Source organism: Sturnira hondurensis, unplaced genomic scaffold, assembly GCF_014824575.4.
Source record: "Sturnira hondurensis isolate 20B ecotype Veracruz unplaced genomic scaffold, ASM1482457v3 Scaffold0024805, whole genome shotgun sequence".
NCBI classification, from domain to species: Eukaryota; Metazoa; Chordata; class Mammalia; order Chiroptera; family Phyllostomidae; genus Sturnira; species Sturnira hondurensis.
The window spans coordinates 4947056-4965490 of record NW_028097436.1 but is presented as its reverse complement, the minus strand read 5'-3'; the positions used below and the strand labels follow the sequence as shown (position 1 = coordinate 4965490).

The window sequence follows — 18435 nt, the reverse complement described above, 5'->3', positions numbered from 1 at the left end:
AATCGAATTGCAGACTTCATAGTTTTTTTATTTTCAACTACCTGGGCAAAAAACTGTTTGACTATTCTGCTAGCACCTCAAAATCAATTCATCTAAAACTTAACATCATGTTCCACATAAGACCTGATTTTCATGTTTTTATTTTGGGTTAATTATACTGCCGTTTTCCTGGTCACCCAGGCTTGACACGTTCACACATGCCAGCTTTAATCACAGTGAAGTCCAACTTTGATTATTTCACACCTTTCAGACATATCCCATGGCAGTTTTTCAGCCAGGAGTCCAGGCTCCCTCAGCATCCCTTCCTGACCTCTCTTCCCCTCCTCCAGTGTGCGCCAGATGCTGCTGTCAGAGCTTCACTGCTGGGGCCCCTGGGCCCTCTCAGGCTTCCCCGTGCCGCCCACTGGCAGTGGCTCCTCGTGGCCCCCAGTCCGTCATCCCAGCTCTTTCTGAAAGAAAATCCCCGTGAAGTCACGATTCCCAGCTTTGCCGCCCCCCTTTTTTGGTTCTTGGTATTGCATTAAGCATTCTCATTTTCTATATTTAAAATCATTTTATTCTTTTTTCAAAACTTTATGAAAAAAAAGGCATCAAAAAGTCTTTTTCAAAATTCTTTACCAAAAAATAAAACAAGCAGAAAACATATCCCAATCTGTTTTCAGCAGGAAATAAGCAATCGCTGAGCTAGAGGACTGTCAGGCTTTTTTCTCAGAGAGGAGTGAAGTTCCAGCTGGTGACAAGTGACGCCTCTGTGAGAGAAGTGGAGGTGTTACGCCTTGTAATTAACCTTTTCCTCTCCAAATTCCTCTTCAATTAAAGGGTCATGGGTGCTCACTGTCTGTGAGAGTCACATCTTGTTAAATGTCATTATCATTTCTCATCTACATGTATATTTAAATAGATACATTTTCCCCTAACATTCTGTGCTTTTGCAGCTGAAAGCATCTGTTCAGCACCCTCAACCCTATATAACTACACAGAAACAACTCTGGCAACGTTCTTTTTGCCAGGGAGTCAACACTGGTTTTTAAATGTAGCTTTCTTTAGTAATAGTTAGAATAGGTCACTGTGAACAACCCAGTCAGAGTCAGGCACTTCAATACTTACAGGGGAGACATTTTAAGAACATTTAACACAGAAAAAACTTAATAAGTAATGCCTATCTCGTCAGTACCATGTGGTGGAGTAATTGCTAACTAAGCAGGAAGTCAGAAAAAAATCTGCTTCGTACTAATAGCTGTGAGTGGTCATAGAAAGGTCTATTATCTAGGGTCCCTGTTGATAAAACAAGTGATTAGCTCTTTTTACTTACTATGTTTTGGAGGCGATCCATATCAACAATTTAAATATGGTTCATTATTTTTTCACATTTCCACATATTTTAGTATATGGATGTCATAGTTTATTTGGGCTGTCTCTTGCAGATGGGCATTTAGGTTGTTTCCAATCTCCTGTGATTATAAACAATAGTATAGTGAGCAGCCTTGTACATATGCCCTTGCATGCAACTGAGTTATAAATGGGATGATTTTCTTAGGAAAAAAATCATTTCATCATATGGTATGTGCAATTGCATTTTGGATACAGATTGCTGGATTGCATTCCAAAGAGGTTGCATCTGTTTTATATTTCCATTAACAATACATGGAGTGACCTGTTTTCTAACTTTTACTTTGCTCTCAATTTTTATTATTGCCACGCTGATGGGGAGGAAAAGATCTGTTGTTGATGTATTTGAAATATCTTTAATTATGAGTAAGGTTAGGGATTATATCCTCTATATAAAAGTCTCAGTTATTTTTATGACAGGTTTTCTAAACGTATCATTTCCCTGGTTGTTGCTGTTGTTGTTTTATGAAATTTAGACTATGAATGTCTTCTTTCGTATATGTTGGTCTTTTTACTGAGTCATAATTTTTTTCACTTTAAAAAAATCAGTCAGGGAATTCCTGTGTTTCAATTTTTTTTCTAGTTTTCTCTTTATGGTTTGTGTGTAGACTTTGTTCTTGTTATTCTTTGATTTGTAGATATTTACTATGTAATACAATCTGTATGACATTTAGGTATTTAGATTTTTCTTAGGAAGATCTTCTTACTCCATAACTAATCAAAGATATACTTTTCCATATTGTCTTAATTATACTTTTGCAATTTAATATTTTAATGTTGAAATGTTTGATCCACTTGCAATTTATTTTGGTGTAAGTTGCAGAGTGGAATTCAAATAAATTATTGTCACCACATTGGTTATTGACTATTTTCTCATACTCTCCTAATTTGAAATAACACATTTTTTGTATCATGAACTGAGTCTCTATATGTATTTGATATTATCGAGAACAGTATATACTGTGCATTATTCTTCAAGCTTATTTGACCACAGAACCACCCTGCTCTCCTCACCTGCCCCCCCCCCCCCCGCAACACACACACACATAGCACACCCAGAGCTAGCTTTTCATGGGACTAGCGTTCTGTGGTATACATTTTGGTGAATTCTGTTATCTTACTGAAGTGTTGTTGTTGTTTTTTTTAATGTGGGTGTCTATTGAATGTTATCTAAGCTTTTGCTATAATATTTTGTAGTGACAAATTCATTCATTGACTATATGGTTAGTTTTAAATTTTGTGCCTTAAGTATCTTTATGTTCCCATAATGGTATGCCCTTTTGTTTGAGAGAAGTAAATGAGCAGACAAGTAACTTACATTTCTGAATTTTTGCCCATAGTTTACATGAGTTTTAAAAATGAAAGAACTTCAATAGAAGATTCCAGAAGAAACTGGGTTAAACTAAAGAGTATGATGCCAAAATCATTTTCCTACAACAGAATTGAAATCATAACAAATTTGAAAATTAAAAGTTAGCCCTGGCTGGTGTAGCTCAGTGGATTGAACTCAGGCCTGTGAACCACACGACCGCAGTTCTATTCCCAGTCAGGGCACACGCCTGGGTTGCAGGCCAGTTCCCAGCAGGGGACTCATAAGAGACAATCATAATTGATATTTTTCTCCCTCTCTTCTTCCCTTCCCCTCTAAAGATAAATAAATAAAATCTAAAAAAATATAATAGCAATACAGTATGCTATGTTATGTTATGTTCATATTTCCACTTTATCCTGGTGGTTTATATAATTAAAATAGTACAGTGCTTTATACATCACATCCAATAATGGATTTTTTAAAAATTTTATTTATTTATTTATCTTTATAGAGGAAGGGAAGGAGAGAAGGAGAGAAACATCAATGTATGGCTGCCTCTTGTGAGTCCCCTGCTGGGAACTGGCCTGCAACCCAGGCATGTGCCCTGACTGGGAATTGAACCTCGATCTGTGGCTCGCAGGCCTGTGCCCAATCCACTGAACTACACCAGCCAGGGCCAATAATGAATTTTTTTAAAGAACAGAGAGTTTATATAAGAAAATTTCTTTATTTAATTATTTCTATAACTATTTACTATAAAACATGAACTTATTTATGTTCTAACTTGTATACAATACAACATATAGTATGATAATTAGGATTTTCCATTCAAATGTACCAATAAGAGGTTTGTTCATTCAGACTTTGAAAATGCAGCTTTATACAGCAACTAAAAAACCAGTCCTGCAGTCTGTGCTCAGCCTTAAAAGGCGGGGGATTGCCGCAGGTCCCAGCGTATTCGAGATGGCAGGAGGGGGGTGGCTGAGTGTGGTGGCTGTCACAGCCCCAGTCAATCGGTGTTCACGGCGGGAAGAAGAGGGAGAGCGGTTTTCAGTGCTTGCCGTTCTGTTCCTAGAGGCACCGTAGGAGCTGCCCACCTGTGCTTCAACGGGCCAGAGGTGCGGCATGTGCTCTGCTGCCCCCAGCTTTGCTGCAAGGGAGCCTTAGAGCATGAGGTTTAACTTCTCCATTCTCTCTAGTGGAAGCAGACAGAGAGTGGAGGTGTTGCATTGGCTCATCAGTAGTATGTGCCATATGAGTGAAGAAGAATAGTCATCGTAATTTAAAAAATAATAGCTAATATTTATTGAGGCCTCACCATGTGTGGGGCACTGTCCAGCACCCTTTACATGTAGTAACTCAGTCCTCACAGCCACCTTTGGAGGTAGATACTGTTATTGTATCCGTCTTAGGGGAGAGGAAGTGGCACACAACTGTAAGCGTACGAGCCGAGACTTAAGCCCAGCACTCTGACTCTAAGATTATGCTCTTAATTGTTCTCTTTTAGGGAGAAAAGATGCTGTTGTTTTCTCCTTCTAACTTATACTAGGAAAGATATTTCATTCAAGCTATGCCAATAATGAAGAATAGTAGAGAAAAACAGACATATTAAAATAATGTTTTTAATATAAAATTTCACTTCGGGTGAGCCAGTCATTTCATGGCAGTACGAAAAAGAACGGTCCTATGTATCATTTTATCAGTCAAATCCCAGGGCAAATCAGCTTTCTCACTCCTGTGACTCAAATACATGTTTGTTTTCACCTCTAGATTCAAAGATTTTATTTGCTATCTGATTTAAGGAGTCTTTTGAGCTTTGTTCTAGAAGGTTAAAGATTGCACTTGGTTACCAAGTAAAGCAAATGCAGCCTGGTTTCCAGAAGGTCAATTGAATCAATAGCATAGAGCAAGAATTTATATAATTTCGTTAGGACAACTATCTCATGTTTTTTGTGTTTTGTTTTTAGAAGGAGCTGGGATAAACTATGAGCCTATGAATTTTGTGCATTAGCTGTACACTTTCAATAATTGGAGAAACAGAACTTAACTTCCCTATCTCCACTCCAAATTTTGGGTGGTTATCTTTGTATCTCTTATTAGTATTGAAATCATAGGAAAAGTGGTGAGACATATTAAATTCGGTGAAATAAGTCAGAGTGAAAGACAAATACCATATGACTTTACTTGTATAATTTAAAAAGAAGAAAAGCAAAAATTACCAAACAAAAGTCATTGGTACAGAGAGCAGACTGGCGGTTGCCAGAGGGGAGGTGGGTGGGTGAAATGGGTGAAAGGGATTAAGAGGTACAAACTTCCAGATACAAAATAAATAAGTCATGGCATGTAATGTACAGAATGGTGCATATACCCAGTAATATCATACTGCAATTTGAAAGTTGCTAAAAAAGTAAATCTTAAAAAGTTCTCATCACAAGAAAAATATTATTTTATAACACTGCATGTTTACAAATGGTAATAAGCCTTATTGTAGTGATCACCTGAAACTAATAAAATGTCAATTATACTTGAAGAAAATGTTTAAGTGCTGAGACTTAACGAACGTATATCAGGGGATGATGGGAATAAAAACAGCTCTGAAACCACATGCAAAATATACACAGTGGAAAAATGTCACAGGTTGAGAACAGTCATTTCCTAAAACCTCCTTTACATATTACTTTGTCTTATGGCTTAACCTTGGCTCTCTCTCTTTCTTTTATAACTGCACATACCCTTCCTAAGAGAGCTCATGCTCTACCGTAGTAGCAATAACTGTTACAGCAAAGATTACCTGTTTCTAAGTTCTTACTATTGCTAGACATCGGTAAGTTTGCACATGATTGTACCTCCTTTAATCCTCCCAACAACCCTGTGGAGTAGGTGCTATTATTAGTCACACATTGTAGTTTGGGGTGGGGGGGGATAAGGGTTAGTAAGGTTAGTAATTTGCCCAAAGTCACAATAGTTGCAAATTGAAAAGTCAGCATGAAATCCAGGTTGTTCGATTTCAAAGCTTGTGTTTTCTGCTATTTCACTGCGCTTACATGCCTTCACATAGCATCATGTGTGACCAATATCCTCTTAAGTCTATGAGTGTAACCGTTTCCTCTCCCTCAAGTTTTAAATCTATGAATCCATCAGGCTGCTAGACACCTTTAATCGCCTGTAGTTGGATAGCTAGTGGACATCTCAATTTCACATAACCAAACTGAACTCCTCTCTAGGCTCAGCCCCATTCTACCACCAAACAAAAACAATTCAGCTACTTGGTGAATAATATCAGCATATGTCCAGGTGGCCAAGCCAGTTACCTGGAAATTAAGCTCAAATTTATTTTTTAATACATCCATGCAGATCAAGACTTTTGTGTTCTTCCTCCTTTCTTTTTTTCATTTTTACCATTTCCATTTCTTACTTGAGACCTACAATCACATTTTGTCTGTATTTAACTGACTAAACCTCCTATCTCCTTATTTTCCTTGCCCTCTGTCTTCTTTTCTCATGTAATCTTTCTAAAGTAGAAATGTGATCATATTAGTTCCTAGCTTAAAATGAGTTCACAGCTCCCTTAAAGGTCAAAACCGAACTGCATAGTAGCAGGACCTCTTCAGGAAGCTGGGGCAAACTGAAGTTCTTCTTTAAGTCGGGCATCCAGGAGGCCTGCGGCTGCTGTCCCTTCTCCCTCCGCCCCACACCTGGTGTCCTTTCTGGGCCGGGGGATCTCCAACCTCATACCCACGACGTTGCGTTCTACCATTTGTCACCTCTCTTCCTTTCAGACACAAGCACTTTAGATCAAAAATCAACCTCTTCCTCTCCCTCCCTTCTCCCCTCCTCCTTCTTTACCTCCTCCTTCTTCACCTCCTCCTTCTTCACCTCCTCTTCCTCTTCCTCCTTTTCTTCTCCTCCTCCTCCTCTTTCTCTGTTGTCTTTCCTCTCAGGATTTTTAAGTGACTTTGTATTAACATGACATGTGCAAATTCCTTATTGAAATACAGTAAATTCATAACATAATAAAATATCTTCTCCTTCACTCTTCTCAACTTTCTCCCACTTTCCAGAGGCAACTGTTTTAATGCTTTAGGTTTTTTCCCCCCATAGTGGTTACCTCCTCCCTATTTCTAGATAATATGCTTAGACTATCATTTGTCATTTTTTCATTTTAGATGTTACCTGACAAGTGGTTGAAGACTTAGTTCCCTTATTCCCTCTCCCCATTTGTACTCTCCTCATACACCCCTTCTCCTTCACCCCTGCTGTCTTCACAGCAATTTTAGAATGTGTAATGGTCAACAGAACAATCAGTGTTTACAGACTGCAGGTGTGTAAATATTCCTCAGCTCTCTAGTTAGTGTTCCAGGATTGTTTCCTATCAGACAACGATGTCATTTCTAGGTTTTATTGATTTGCCTAGCATTTGTGTATACCTGTCACTGTTTTATCCAAACGCTCTGACAGGTCTGTGAAATAAGCAGCAATTACTTTTGCAAAGAGCCCAACACGGCAGATTTGCTTTCAGTTCCTCGGCCACTGTCCTCTCCTGCAGCCCAGTTTTCTACCACGTGATTGGCACTGGCTGCTCTGGGCCTAGCACACCAGTGCTGTCCTGGGGGTTCTTTTTGCCACTTTGCTGTTTTGTCCCTTCTTCCCTTTTTCTAGATCTCATGGTTTACTTTTTCTTACTTTTCTTTCCTGTTTTGCAAAAGTTACACCTTCCAGTAGTTTCCTAAGAATGAGTGCGTATAGAAACTTTTAGGATCTTTATATACATAGCTACCTGCAACTAACTTCCTTGTGCCTTGACTTGGAGAAAATGAAGTAAAAGGAAGAACACTCCTGCCATATCACTGCCTTATCTTTTCGCCTCTGCTTTTTATATTTATGTTCTCAAGATGCTGCCTCTCTGGACGCAGTCAGACGCACTCACTTCCAGAGTGCCACTGGCAACTATGAGGCGGGAGAAATCGCCCCCCGTTACTTCCAAGGTCTTTCTTAGGGTATGGTCCGTCCTTCTAAATGAGTATTTTTTGTAATATGAAAATGACTCCCAAAAATAGTGCCCAAATTTCTGTCTGAATTTGAGGCCAGCATTTCCAGCTTACTTCCAGAAGCAGTCTGTAGGTCCCTGCAAGTCCTTGCAGTCACCAGTCCCAAAGGAAACTCATTATTTTCTCAAACATTGCCCCCCACCAAACTCAACATTATTTTAAGATTTTCATATTTTCTACTTCACCAGTCATAGGCCCCAAAGATATCAGACATTTCCCACTCACCCCTTAGCAACTTCATTCCCTGTCTGTCCCCTCATCTCACTGATTCTGCTTTAGAAGTATCCTTAACTCTCCCTCTCTATTTCCTGTGACACTGCAATTCTTGGAAACACCATTTACAAGTTAAACCAGGTGCTTTGTTGTTCGGACATAGCAAAGGTTTGACTATTGCGGTTACTCTGTTTATTTAAAAGTTTTCACAGCAGGAGAGAGGCTATAAATATTTTGAATATAAATTGACTTGTAGTTAGAGAAATTGAATTCTAGTCTACAATGAAAAATAGCTAATTTTTATCCCCCTGGTTTATGTTAGAATAATGTAAATATGAATCATTTAAATACTCTGCTATACCTCGCTTTTGTTTTTACTCACATCTTTTGGTCTTGTACGTGCTATTCTTTCTGCCAGGTGTGCTCTTGTCTCCCCAGTCCCTGCAGTGGCTAACTCCTGCCTTTTTGCCAGGTCCTAGTTCACATAGATCTCTCCCATACCTCTCACACTTTTCTGCTTCTTGAGAGCAGACAACATTTGTTAACTCTTGGTGTCGAGGTATCTTTAGTGCTTAATAATGTCCTGCTACATAGTAGGCCCTTAGTAAACGTGTGTAGAATGAATATTCTAAATGCATTTTTTCACATTTGGAAAAGTGCCTTCATTACTTCTCTTCATCTTGCACATTGGATTGTTTAAAACTCTACTTGTACTTTCGATTAGAGTTTCCTTTAGAAATGATGTTATATATTATGTCCTCTACTAAGAAAGTTAATGATGTCATATAGTATGTCCCTTACTAAGGACATAATCAAGTATACTATAAAAGATTTATATAATTTATAATGTATCAAAAGCAATGCTTGAAATATATAAGCACACATTTCATAAACTTGCTAAAGCACTATAGAGTTCACTTGTGAATTTATTTCTATACATTTTTATATCACTTAGCAATTTACCAAGTGCTTTTATTTCTGTTATTTCATCTGACCCTCTGATTAACACTAGACAGGTATTCTCTCTCTTATACAAGTCAGGAATGCCTATACCAGTCTGGTGTCACACAGGTAGTTAGGTGAGAGCTCAGAGGAGAATACAGATGTTCTTATTTAGGTATTATTCTTTCCATTATGCATGTGGGTGTGAAGGCCAAGAGAAGCCGTCAGCACTGGGGAACCAGAGCAGGGGTAGAGGTTCCAGGTGGAGAAAGTGATGGACAGGAGAGAGAATGTTTGTAGGAATCACAGCAGTTGCATTTAACTGAAGAATAGGTTGTGATGCTGAAAGTCAAGATAAGATTAGAAGAGCAATTAGAATCAGTGTTGGGAGCAAGTAAAAGTGATGGGACTTTATATTGAGGGAAGTGAGAGATATTAGAAACCTGTGCCTAGGGGCATAAGATCATCACCCTCCTTTAGGACTTATCAGTACTGCGTGAGATGAATTAGAATTAGGGAGAAACAGGGAGCAATGTGAGTCGAGGCAACTCCTGCAGTGTTCAGGTAAAAAATAATTCAGTTTTGGACCACCAACACGTAAAGTTTAGTCAGAAAAGGGAACAGTGGGTCAATTTATGAGATACTTGGGCGTGTCCATTAACATTTGTCAGCTGACTGGATGTTTGAGACAAAGGAAAAGGAAGAAACAAAGCCATGTGCTGTTTACACGGTGATGGGAATGCACTCCTGCCGTTTCCCTGGCCCCATCTTCATCTAGGACCTTCTTTCTCCTGCATCATCGTTCCTTCCAGCTGACCATGTTTTGCCGCATCTGTTAGTATAGTCAGTGTATCTTAAGGAGCACTTCCTGTGTAATGATGGCATTGTGACAGGTGCTAAAGGTAAGTGAACAGCACAGCCCTGCGCTCAGTGAGCTCAGAGTCTAGTGGTGGAAGTTGTCGAGTAAACAGTGTTGTAAAGGCCTGACTGCTCAGAGTGCCACATGCTGTTTGGACCCAGAGGACCACCCCCTTCAGCCACATGGGTCAGGAAGAGATTCTTAGCTATCTGTCCTGAAGGACAAGGAGTGAGCTTAGTGAAGAGAGTATGACGGGCGTTTTGTACAGCAACAACCGCGCATTCAAAGACACAAACCAGAGAACACGAACTGTGGTGCAAGTTGGTGAGCCCAAGAGAGCCAGCATCTATCTCCTAAGAGCAGTGGGGTTATCCTGCCCACCCATGGTATAATTATAACACTCAGGGGTCTCAACATTATATGATATAATTCTTTAATACCCAGTGCATTTTTAAATGTATTCAATTATCCCCATAATGCCATTTATAACCTTTTCACTTTTCAACAGCCAATCACAGATTGTGGGTTGCATTTAGTTTTCATGTCTCTTTAATGTTTTCTAAAGAGATTTATTTCTTTTTAGAGAGAGGGGAAGGGAAGGGGAAAGAGAGGAAGAGAAAATCAGTGTGTGGTTGCCTCTCAAGCACCCCCTACTGAGACCTGGCCCACAACCCAGGTGTGTGCCCCCACTGGGAATCACCCAACAATGGTTTTGTTCACAGGCCCAATCTGCTGAGCTACACCAGCCAGGGCTCTTTAATCTTTGATCTTTAATCTAGAACAGTTTCCTAACTTTCTATTTTCTTTATTATTCTCTTGACCTTTCATGATATTGATGATTTTTAAGAACAGGCCAGTATGTTTTACTTATGTGGAATGTAAAGAACAAAATCAATGAACAAACATAATTTAAACAAACTCATAGAGACAGACATCAGACTGCTGGTCGCCAGAGGGGAGGGGGATGGGAGACTGGGTGAGAGAGGTGAAGGGAGTGGGAAGTACAAATTGGTAGCTACAAAATGTAAAGTACAGCATAGGGACTATAGTTAATAATATTGCAATAACTATGTGTGGTGCCAGTTGGGTACTGGAAATATTGTGGGGAGCACTTTGTAAAGTATATGATTGTCTAAGCACTGTGCCATATACCTGAAGCCAATAAAAAGTACTACTGAAAGTAAACTGTAATTGAAATGTTTTTAAATAATAAATTAAAAGTGGCGGAGAGAGAGGGAGAACCCAAACCAGTTGTTTCACAAAATATCCCTCACCTTAGGGTTTGTCTGATGATTCCTGCCCTTTAAATTCAGGTGAAATGCTTTTGTGCAAGTGTTACCCAGGTTATGCTGTATCTGCCTCAGTGTATCACTTCAGAAGGCAGTTGTCTGTGTTTCCCAGTGATGGGAAACACAGAGATGTCAGATTTGATTATTTGGGTAAGGTGGTAGCTGTGAGATTTCTTCATATCCTGTTCCTCTACCAGTCTTATACAGATTATTTTTTGTAACCATTGACGATTTCTGCCTGAATCAGCTCCTACTATGTGAATTGTAATATGGTGTTTTTTTCTATTTTCCTTATATCTGTGTCCTGTTTATATCCTCAGTCCTCTTTATATCTTTGGCATCTACTAGTTTACAATCTTCTTTAAAGAGGAGCTTTCTGTTCCTCCTCTATATTTATTTTTTAATATTTTAGTACCAATACAGATGCATGCTTTTTTTCCTAGTGTGTAATAATACACTCTCATTTTTACTTATTTAATGTTCAAATTGTCCTCTTAATCACTTAAAGCTACCCTGCAGTCTGCCTCCTCTACCCTTTGACACATACATGCCTGTCCATCTGAGCACTTTCTTGTTTTCCAGCATAACAGCATGTTCCTGGATCATCTCACAATGTCTTGGTCTCAACCCTAAAACTGCCCATGTCTCTAAGTATTCTGGTTCCTGTCACTGAGTAATGATATTCAGACACCAAGTTCCAAGAGCTAGGTGTGCACCTTGCTACTGCACTGTTATTACTTCTGGGCTCCTTGAGCCACAAAGTTGGGGGAAGTATTTTTTTTAAACCTTGAGCTTAGATGATGCCTTTAAATCTAATCCACTTCACAGCTCTTCCTGTCCTTCTACCACTTTATATTTGTATTTCCACCCCTGTTGCCAGCGTCAGCATGTTTACCCATCTGTTCAGTCTTACAATATACATGATTGTTTCAGATCACTATATCAATAGCACTACCAACAGCAAAGTCACTAAGGAAAGTTTAAATTTTCTTTGTAGTTCTTTTTTTTTTAAATGTATGCCATTTATCTCATGCTTGTTTTCTTAAAATTTTTGATTTTTTAAATGCTTTTTTTTTACTAATGAAATATATTTAAAACCTTAAATATTTGACATTACCTATAGTTCTTTTGGGGGAAAATATAGTTGAGTTTGGGTGTAAAATTTCAAAGATAGCTAGGTAGTTACTAATTAAAGTGTCTGAACTATTTAATGTATTTTGATTAAAATAGCCATCAAGCCACTTTAGAATTAAATTGATGCATAAATTAACTATCTCCAAATACTCTCTTTCTCACTCACCTTTTTGTATTACACCTACAAGTTTTAGTACTTTTCTAAAAATATGAATTAGAATCAGAAGGAAAAGGGGTCGGTGCATATTTGTATTTATATATATTTTTGTAAACTGTGATTTATTTGTATTCTAATGTATTGATTTGTCCTCTGTTTCCTATAATGGGGATTGCATCTCAAAAAAATAATAAAAATTCTAGAGAAAAAGAAGTTTCTATTAGTTTAGATGTACCTATATACCAGCCATACAATTTCATAGAGAATGCCTGCAAATAAACTCTCTCTGAGGGACAAAAATATCTTTGGTGTTTCTTTGTATTTCAGTTGAGCCAGTAGTATTGTTGAAACTTTTGTTCTGTTTTCTTTAAATAATATTTAGCATTGACAACTATATATAGCTATGATTACTACAATAAAATCTGATGTTTGTAATGAGAATTGGCCCTATAACTGCATCGTTAATCATATACAGAATATCAGTTTAAACTAATCATAATGTGATATAGTCCTTTCGATTTTGGAAATCCTCTTCATTTGTTTTTCATTGTAGAAGACAAACTTTATACATTCTGTAACAGTCTGTAATGATTGTTGTATTAACCTAAAGTTAAGGAACGATTACGCTCTGATATAAAGAATCAGTTGTTGGGGACATGTTCTCAAAAGTTAGCATGGAAATACAATTTTGTACAGTAATTTTAGGCAGCAGAATATCAATAAAACCAACAAAGGCACTCCCACAGCTGGCCGGTTTTAGAACAGAAGCTGATGCTTTGAAAAGAGCCCATTTCTACAAGGCAAATATGATTTATGATAACCTGAGACACGAAAGTGACCAGAACCACATTCTACTTAAAGATGGCGTGCCACCCCTTCTAGGCAGGGCTCTGAAGGGAATCAGTAGAACTCGGTCCTTTGTAATGGCCAGCAACACAGGCACCAACGGGACAGATTTCATTAAAAGTTTTTTGATTTAGGAGAGCAAAGTCCTATCATATTTTGAAATCGCTGCTGGTTTCGTCCTGGCATCTGATCTTTTCCCGCTCCCATCACCATCTCCAGTTTCTGTGTCTGTGTGACATTGCTGCAGTGACCCTGAGGGCTGATGGGATTCCCTGCTCTCTCTTCACAGAGGGTGACGAGACAGGAGTGATGGATAGTCTGCTGGAGGCCTTGCAGTCGGGGGCTGCCTTCCGCGACCGAAGGAAAAGGACACCGAAGTCCAAAGGTGAATATTATACTTGTTTCATGTTACTTTCTAGGGAATTATCACAAAGAGCAACCCTTTTATACTTTTTAATTCTTTTAAAGTCATATGTCAAGAATGTAGTGCTGTGGGCAACATCTCAGAAGTTTCATAAGTTTTCTTAATCCTTCCCTTGCGATGACAAATGTCAGAGGGAGAAGCATTCCAGTTGGCCGGTGTCAGTGGCACATTACAAATCAATGTGCTGAGCCTAGGAAATCCTGATTAGTGTGACAAGTCTCATCTAAAGAACCATATGTACTTTCTCCCAGTGGAGTTTACAGTAGCATAATTAAATGGCAAGTAAAAGTCATAACATTATTGCTTGCTTCCAGAAATACTTAACCTTGGAAAAAATACTGTTACACTTCTTGAGATGAACAGATCTCTATATTAAGTTTCTCTTCTGTATTTTTTTAACAGATATTCGGCAGAGTCTCAGTCCAATGTCTCAGAGGCCTGTTCTGAAAGTTTGTAACCATGGTAATAAATAGTATTCATAAGTTGCACATTCTTCTTATCTACTTTTATCCTGTTGATCTGTGATTTTAGTGCACTGCTATGAAGTTTTCAAGTTTCATTATATCTAAAATAGTACAAATGTGGATCTTTGCTATGAGATTGTGTACTCATTCTGCATCTTGACATTATTGCCTTGAGGTGGTGTCTAGGGTTCTTTTAGGTCTGGAGTGAATATTTTCATGGTTGTTGTTGTTATTATTAATTTAAGTTACCCCACACATTTCTGATCAGTGTTGTTCTCTGTATTCTTTCAAAAGCATTACGCTTTCATAATACTGTATTAAGTAGTGGATTTACTTTACATCAGGATACAATTTGAAATGTCGAATCTGTTACCTATTGTACTCTACCACACTTGCCAGTGCAGTTTGAAATACTGTGGTCAGCAGTTTGCAAAATTATAATACAGACGAGTTTCATGTGGTGTTATGGACAGTTGTGCTAGGATCAGTAAAAAGAAGGTAGGTTGACTTAGTCTCTGCTCTTTATGAGATCAAGTCCTTTCCAACATCCCTAACCACCTCCCGCACACCTGTCTCAAGTTGCCCGTTGGTGTTGACTGGCTTTGATTTATTTTGTTTCCCTTTTTGTCACTGTTATATATTATGGGGTCTGCTTACCTTCCTTTGTCAAAAACAAATTTATCTGCTGTGATTGCCATTTACTCAGAGTGGGAGTGTCACCAAAGTTCATCAGCTTTATAAATGGAAAAATATTTGACAGATTCCATTCAAGGGTTGTTTTGGGTACAGATGAGTTAAGTAAGTTCTAGTTCTAATGTGTACCTGAGAAGAGAAACATTTTTAGGAGAGCCTAAAAAAGTTATGAGGTTATGAGGTGAATAAAAAAATGACATGGGTACAATGATCTCTTACTAGCTGTATAGTCCCTATTTCTCATGGTAAACAAAGTACATATGAAAGGTAAAAAGCCGCAGCAAAATTTTGCATAGATCTTTTGACTTTTTTCAACAGTCTGTTTTGGGGGAGGATGTTTGTTTTGTTTTGTGTGTTGTGTTTTTTGCTTTTCCCTCCTCAAACAATAGGGTTAACCAACTAAAATAAATAAGAAAAATTTATTGTGGATAATTAGTTCCTAATTTGAGGTTTATGATCTAAAGTCATTGAGACTTACAAAATAATGGCAAGAAGTGTAGAGGATATTCTCTTTCTGGACACTAGAGGTTATTTTTATAGATTAATACGTGGAAACTCAGGCTGAAAACTTCTCAAAACTACACAGCTAGTAACTGACACAACTTTGACCATGACACAGTGCTGATTCCCATTGCCTTTCTCTTTTGATTGCATATAGGTACTTTGATTATTTTTATTAGTAGTAAAATATATAAAATAAACAATTCAGCCCACATTGTAAGTCGTTAAAAAACCACAGCCAACACAGTGACCATGATATGATGGTGGTGGCGTATGTACTTCTGCTATGCCTAATTTTAAATACATATTTTAGGTATAATGATGAGGGAAATTATTTAAGGTAAATTGGTGTACTGACCTCAGGAGCTCCAATCCTTCTGTAACTGTAATATTAGTAAAGTGTTAAGGCTTCAAAGGCTTGTGTATACATATAAATTGTGATATTTTGATCCATTTTGTGAAAGCAGATGAGAGTTGCATTTCTATCTTTACTAAAGCTTATATGTACTATCTTAAGTCCTAAGGCCATTGTGATAATTAAGCTGATAGGTTATACAGTGAAGCCAAAGGACATATACCACAAATATCAAGTTCTCTGTTGTAATAGAAATGCAGTGGATTGACTTAATTTGTATTGCTATTTCTGCTGTGTTTTCCCTTGACATTTTTAAGCCAGTGAGGACAAAATTCAAATGACCAAATTAATCATTAAGAACTGTGTGTATAAAGATGGATTTATCAGACTAGATGTTGAAAAATAAAGAATTTGATTAAGGAAAGTATATTCATTGCAACAAGGATCATGATTATTTTTAGAAAAAGATGACATTTCCATGTTTATTTATAATCTTCTAAAAATTGTTTTCATTGAAAACTGGAGTATATGATTGGAATGTAACAGGTAACCCTTTTTACTTTTTAATTTGCTCTTGTATATGTAAAAGTAATGTCTGATGTTTACTTTTTTCTACAAGTATGTAGTTGTTGATATTATATCATAGACTATTTTTGAAAGATTTATAAGATTTTCTGCATGGTTACTAAATGCCAAGCACTATGTTGAATGTTTTCATATCCCATTTATTTAATTTTTTTCATACTCCTATTAATAGTCAATACTTTCATGTCCATTTTATAGTTGGAAATAACCAAGGATTGGACAGGTCCAACAGTTTGCTCAAAGTACTGCTGTCCAGTTTCCAACCTGGGCCTGGCTTCTGCATCCACATTCTTGATCTTGGTGCAGTGTTGTGCTCTGAATATAGCTGCTCGAATCCACCCATTCTTCCCATCCTTAAGCCAATGAGCCATTTGTGTACATTTTTTTTCTCATGACATAAGGTTGAACTATTGAGATACAGACTCTTGGAGGTTTCCCAGCCTCCGGTGTGTCTAGTCGCTTATTCCCTGATCAGACCACTAGGTAGCACTCTTTTCCTCTTCCGAGGCTGGATTACAAAGCTGTACCGTCTTCTTGAATTAGGACCACTTTTTATTCCTTTAATAAACTCTGTATTAAAACATCTATATTAGTTTTAATAAATTGATACACTGAAAGATCACAGATGGTATAGATTATACATACACATTTAGAAACAGATATGTGTCTATATACCACTGTCATATTTCATTTTAGAATCAGAAAATTCTAAAGTGCCCTCTGAGCCCTTGGTACATACATATTTTGGCAAAAGATGACCTCGAGCATTCTCACTTCTGTGGGATTCAGAAGCACAGAAATTGTACACATGGAATAACTTAGCTGTTCTCCAAACCTCTAGCAAAAATACTTTGATTAAAGCCTTTACCTGTTTTATCTTCTCTTTTGCCTATTAAAGTTTAGGCAGAAATTAAGTGTTTGGCATTTTTTCTTGCTAAATCTCCACTCATTAACTTAGCAAAATTGATTAAAACAACTTGATAGGCACTTAAGGTATAGAGATACTCTCAAAGATTTCACCATCCAGGTGCAAGATAGACGAGTAGTAATTCTCACCCTGTCTTTGCTTAATATCGAGTTAGGTGTAACACACCAGACTCTTGGGAATATCAAGAAGTCTGAAAGACCAAGCACACCTGGCTTCCAGAAAGACCTAAAATCCAAGCTGAGTTTTGAGGGATGAGCAGAAATGAGGCCCCCAAAAACCTGAGGACTAGGGTGCGTGAGCCAGGAAAACAGCAATCTGTGCATCCTTTCTCAAGAGCTCCTTTTAAGCCCCATTCTGAACCCTATAAAATTTATATGCTCTATTCTCACATATTATTAGCTAATATAATAATGCTCTTACTAGCGTCCTAGTCTTTCCCAATTTATGATACTTGTTTTCCAAAAATGTTCTTATTCAGTGTCTGCTGCTCTACTTGTGAGTCCCTTCAGGGTGGGGGTAAGGCAATAAAGGAGGGTGTCTGTCATGTTTGTTGCTGTAGCCCCAGTACTTAGTTGGGTTTAGTACCTGGTACATGGATGTTTAGTAGGAATGAATTGAATGAACAGACATATTTAGGTTTAGGCTTGCATGGAACAGTTAATGCGTATTAGGCAAAATCAGATCCCTCAATATCACCCAAATAAATGGAATTTAATATGCCAAATTGCTGTAGCTTAAGCTGTGAACACAATTAACCCCCTCTCATCTCCTCCCTAAAATGTTATCTGAAGGACATATTTGACTATCACTGGTCCGGGATTCAATAGATCTGTTAGATCAAATGTGGAGGGTATGGTTTTATCTTGATTGGATTATTCACTTTTTGGAAATGGAAGGTTACTTTATGAGTTCATACCTGATTTGGGTGTTAGTTAGTATATTAACTAATTGAAAATAACGCACCAGAGTGGTGAAAAGTATATCAAGAGTCTGATGCTAGACCAAGAATTTGGACTACTTATGTTTTTGAGCAAGAAAATAACAGGTTTGGGCAGTTTGCCTGGAACTGAAGTGACTACCTAATGGGAGGAAAGAATCAAAAGGACTTTGTAGCTGCCTAGACGCCGACAGGGGTTGGCTGCAAGGGTTCAGGAGACAGTCAAAGAGCTCATCAAAGAGCTTCTTCCTGAGGAAGGAAGTCAGGTCTAGGCTCTGCTTGAGACCTTCACAGGGAATAGCTAAGGGTGCATAAGCAAATGAGTTATCTACAAGAGAATCTTTAAACTGGAGAATGGT

At 37.9% G+C, this 18435-nt stretch overlaps 1 protein-coding gene across 2 annotated transcripts in view; it reads left to right on the top strand.

Annotated features, from left to right (window-relative positions):
- Positions 1–18435, top strand: part of DIAPH3 (diaphanous related formin 3) — a 475029-nt gene that overhangs the window by 356703 nt on the left and 99891 nt on the right. For both annotated transcript variants that reach the window (XM_037038667.1, XM_037038668.1), the window contains 2 exons: positions 13479–13574; positions 14016–14075. In XM_037038667.1, the coding sequence (XP_036894562.1) occupies positions 13479–13574; positions 14016–14075 (156 nt within the window). The remainder of the gene's footprint in view (positions 1–13478; positions 13575–14015; positions 14076–18435) is intronic.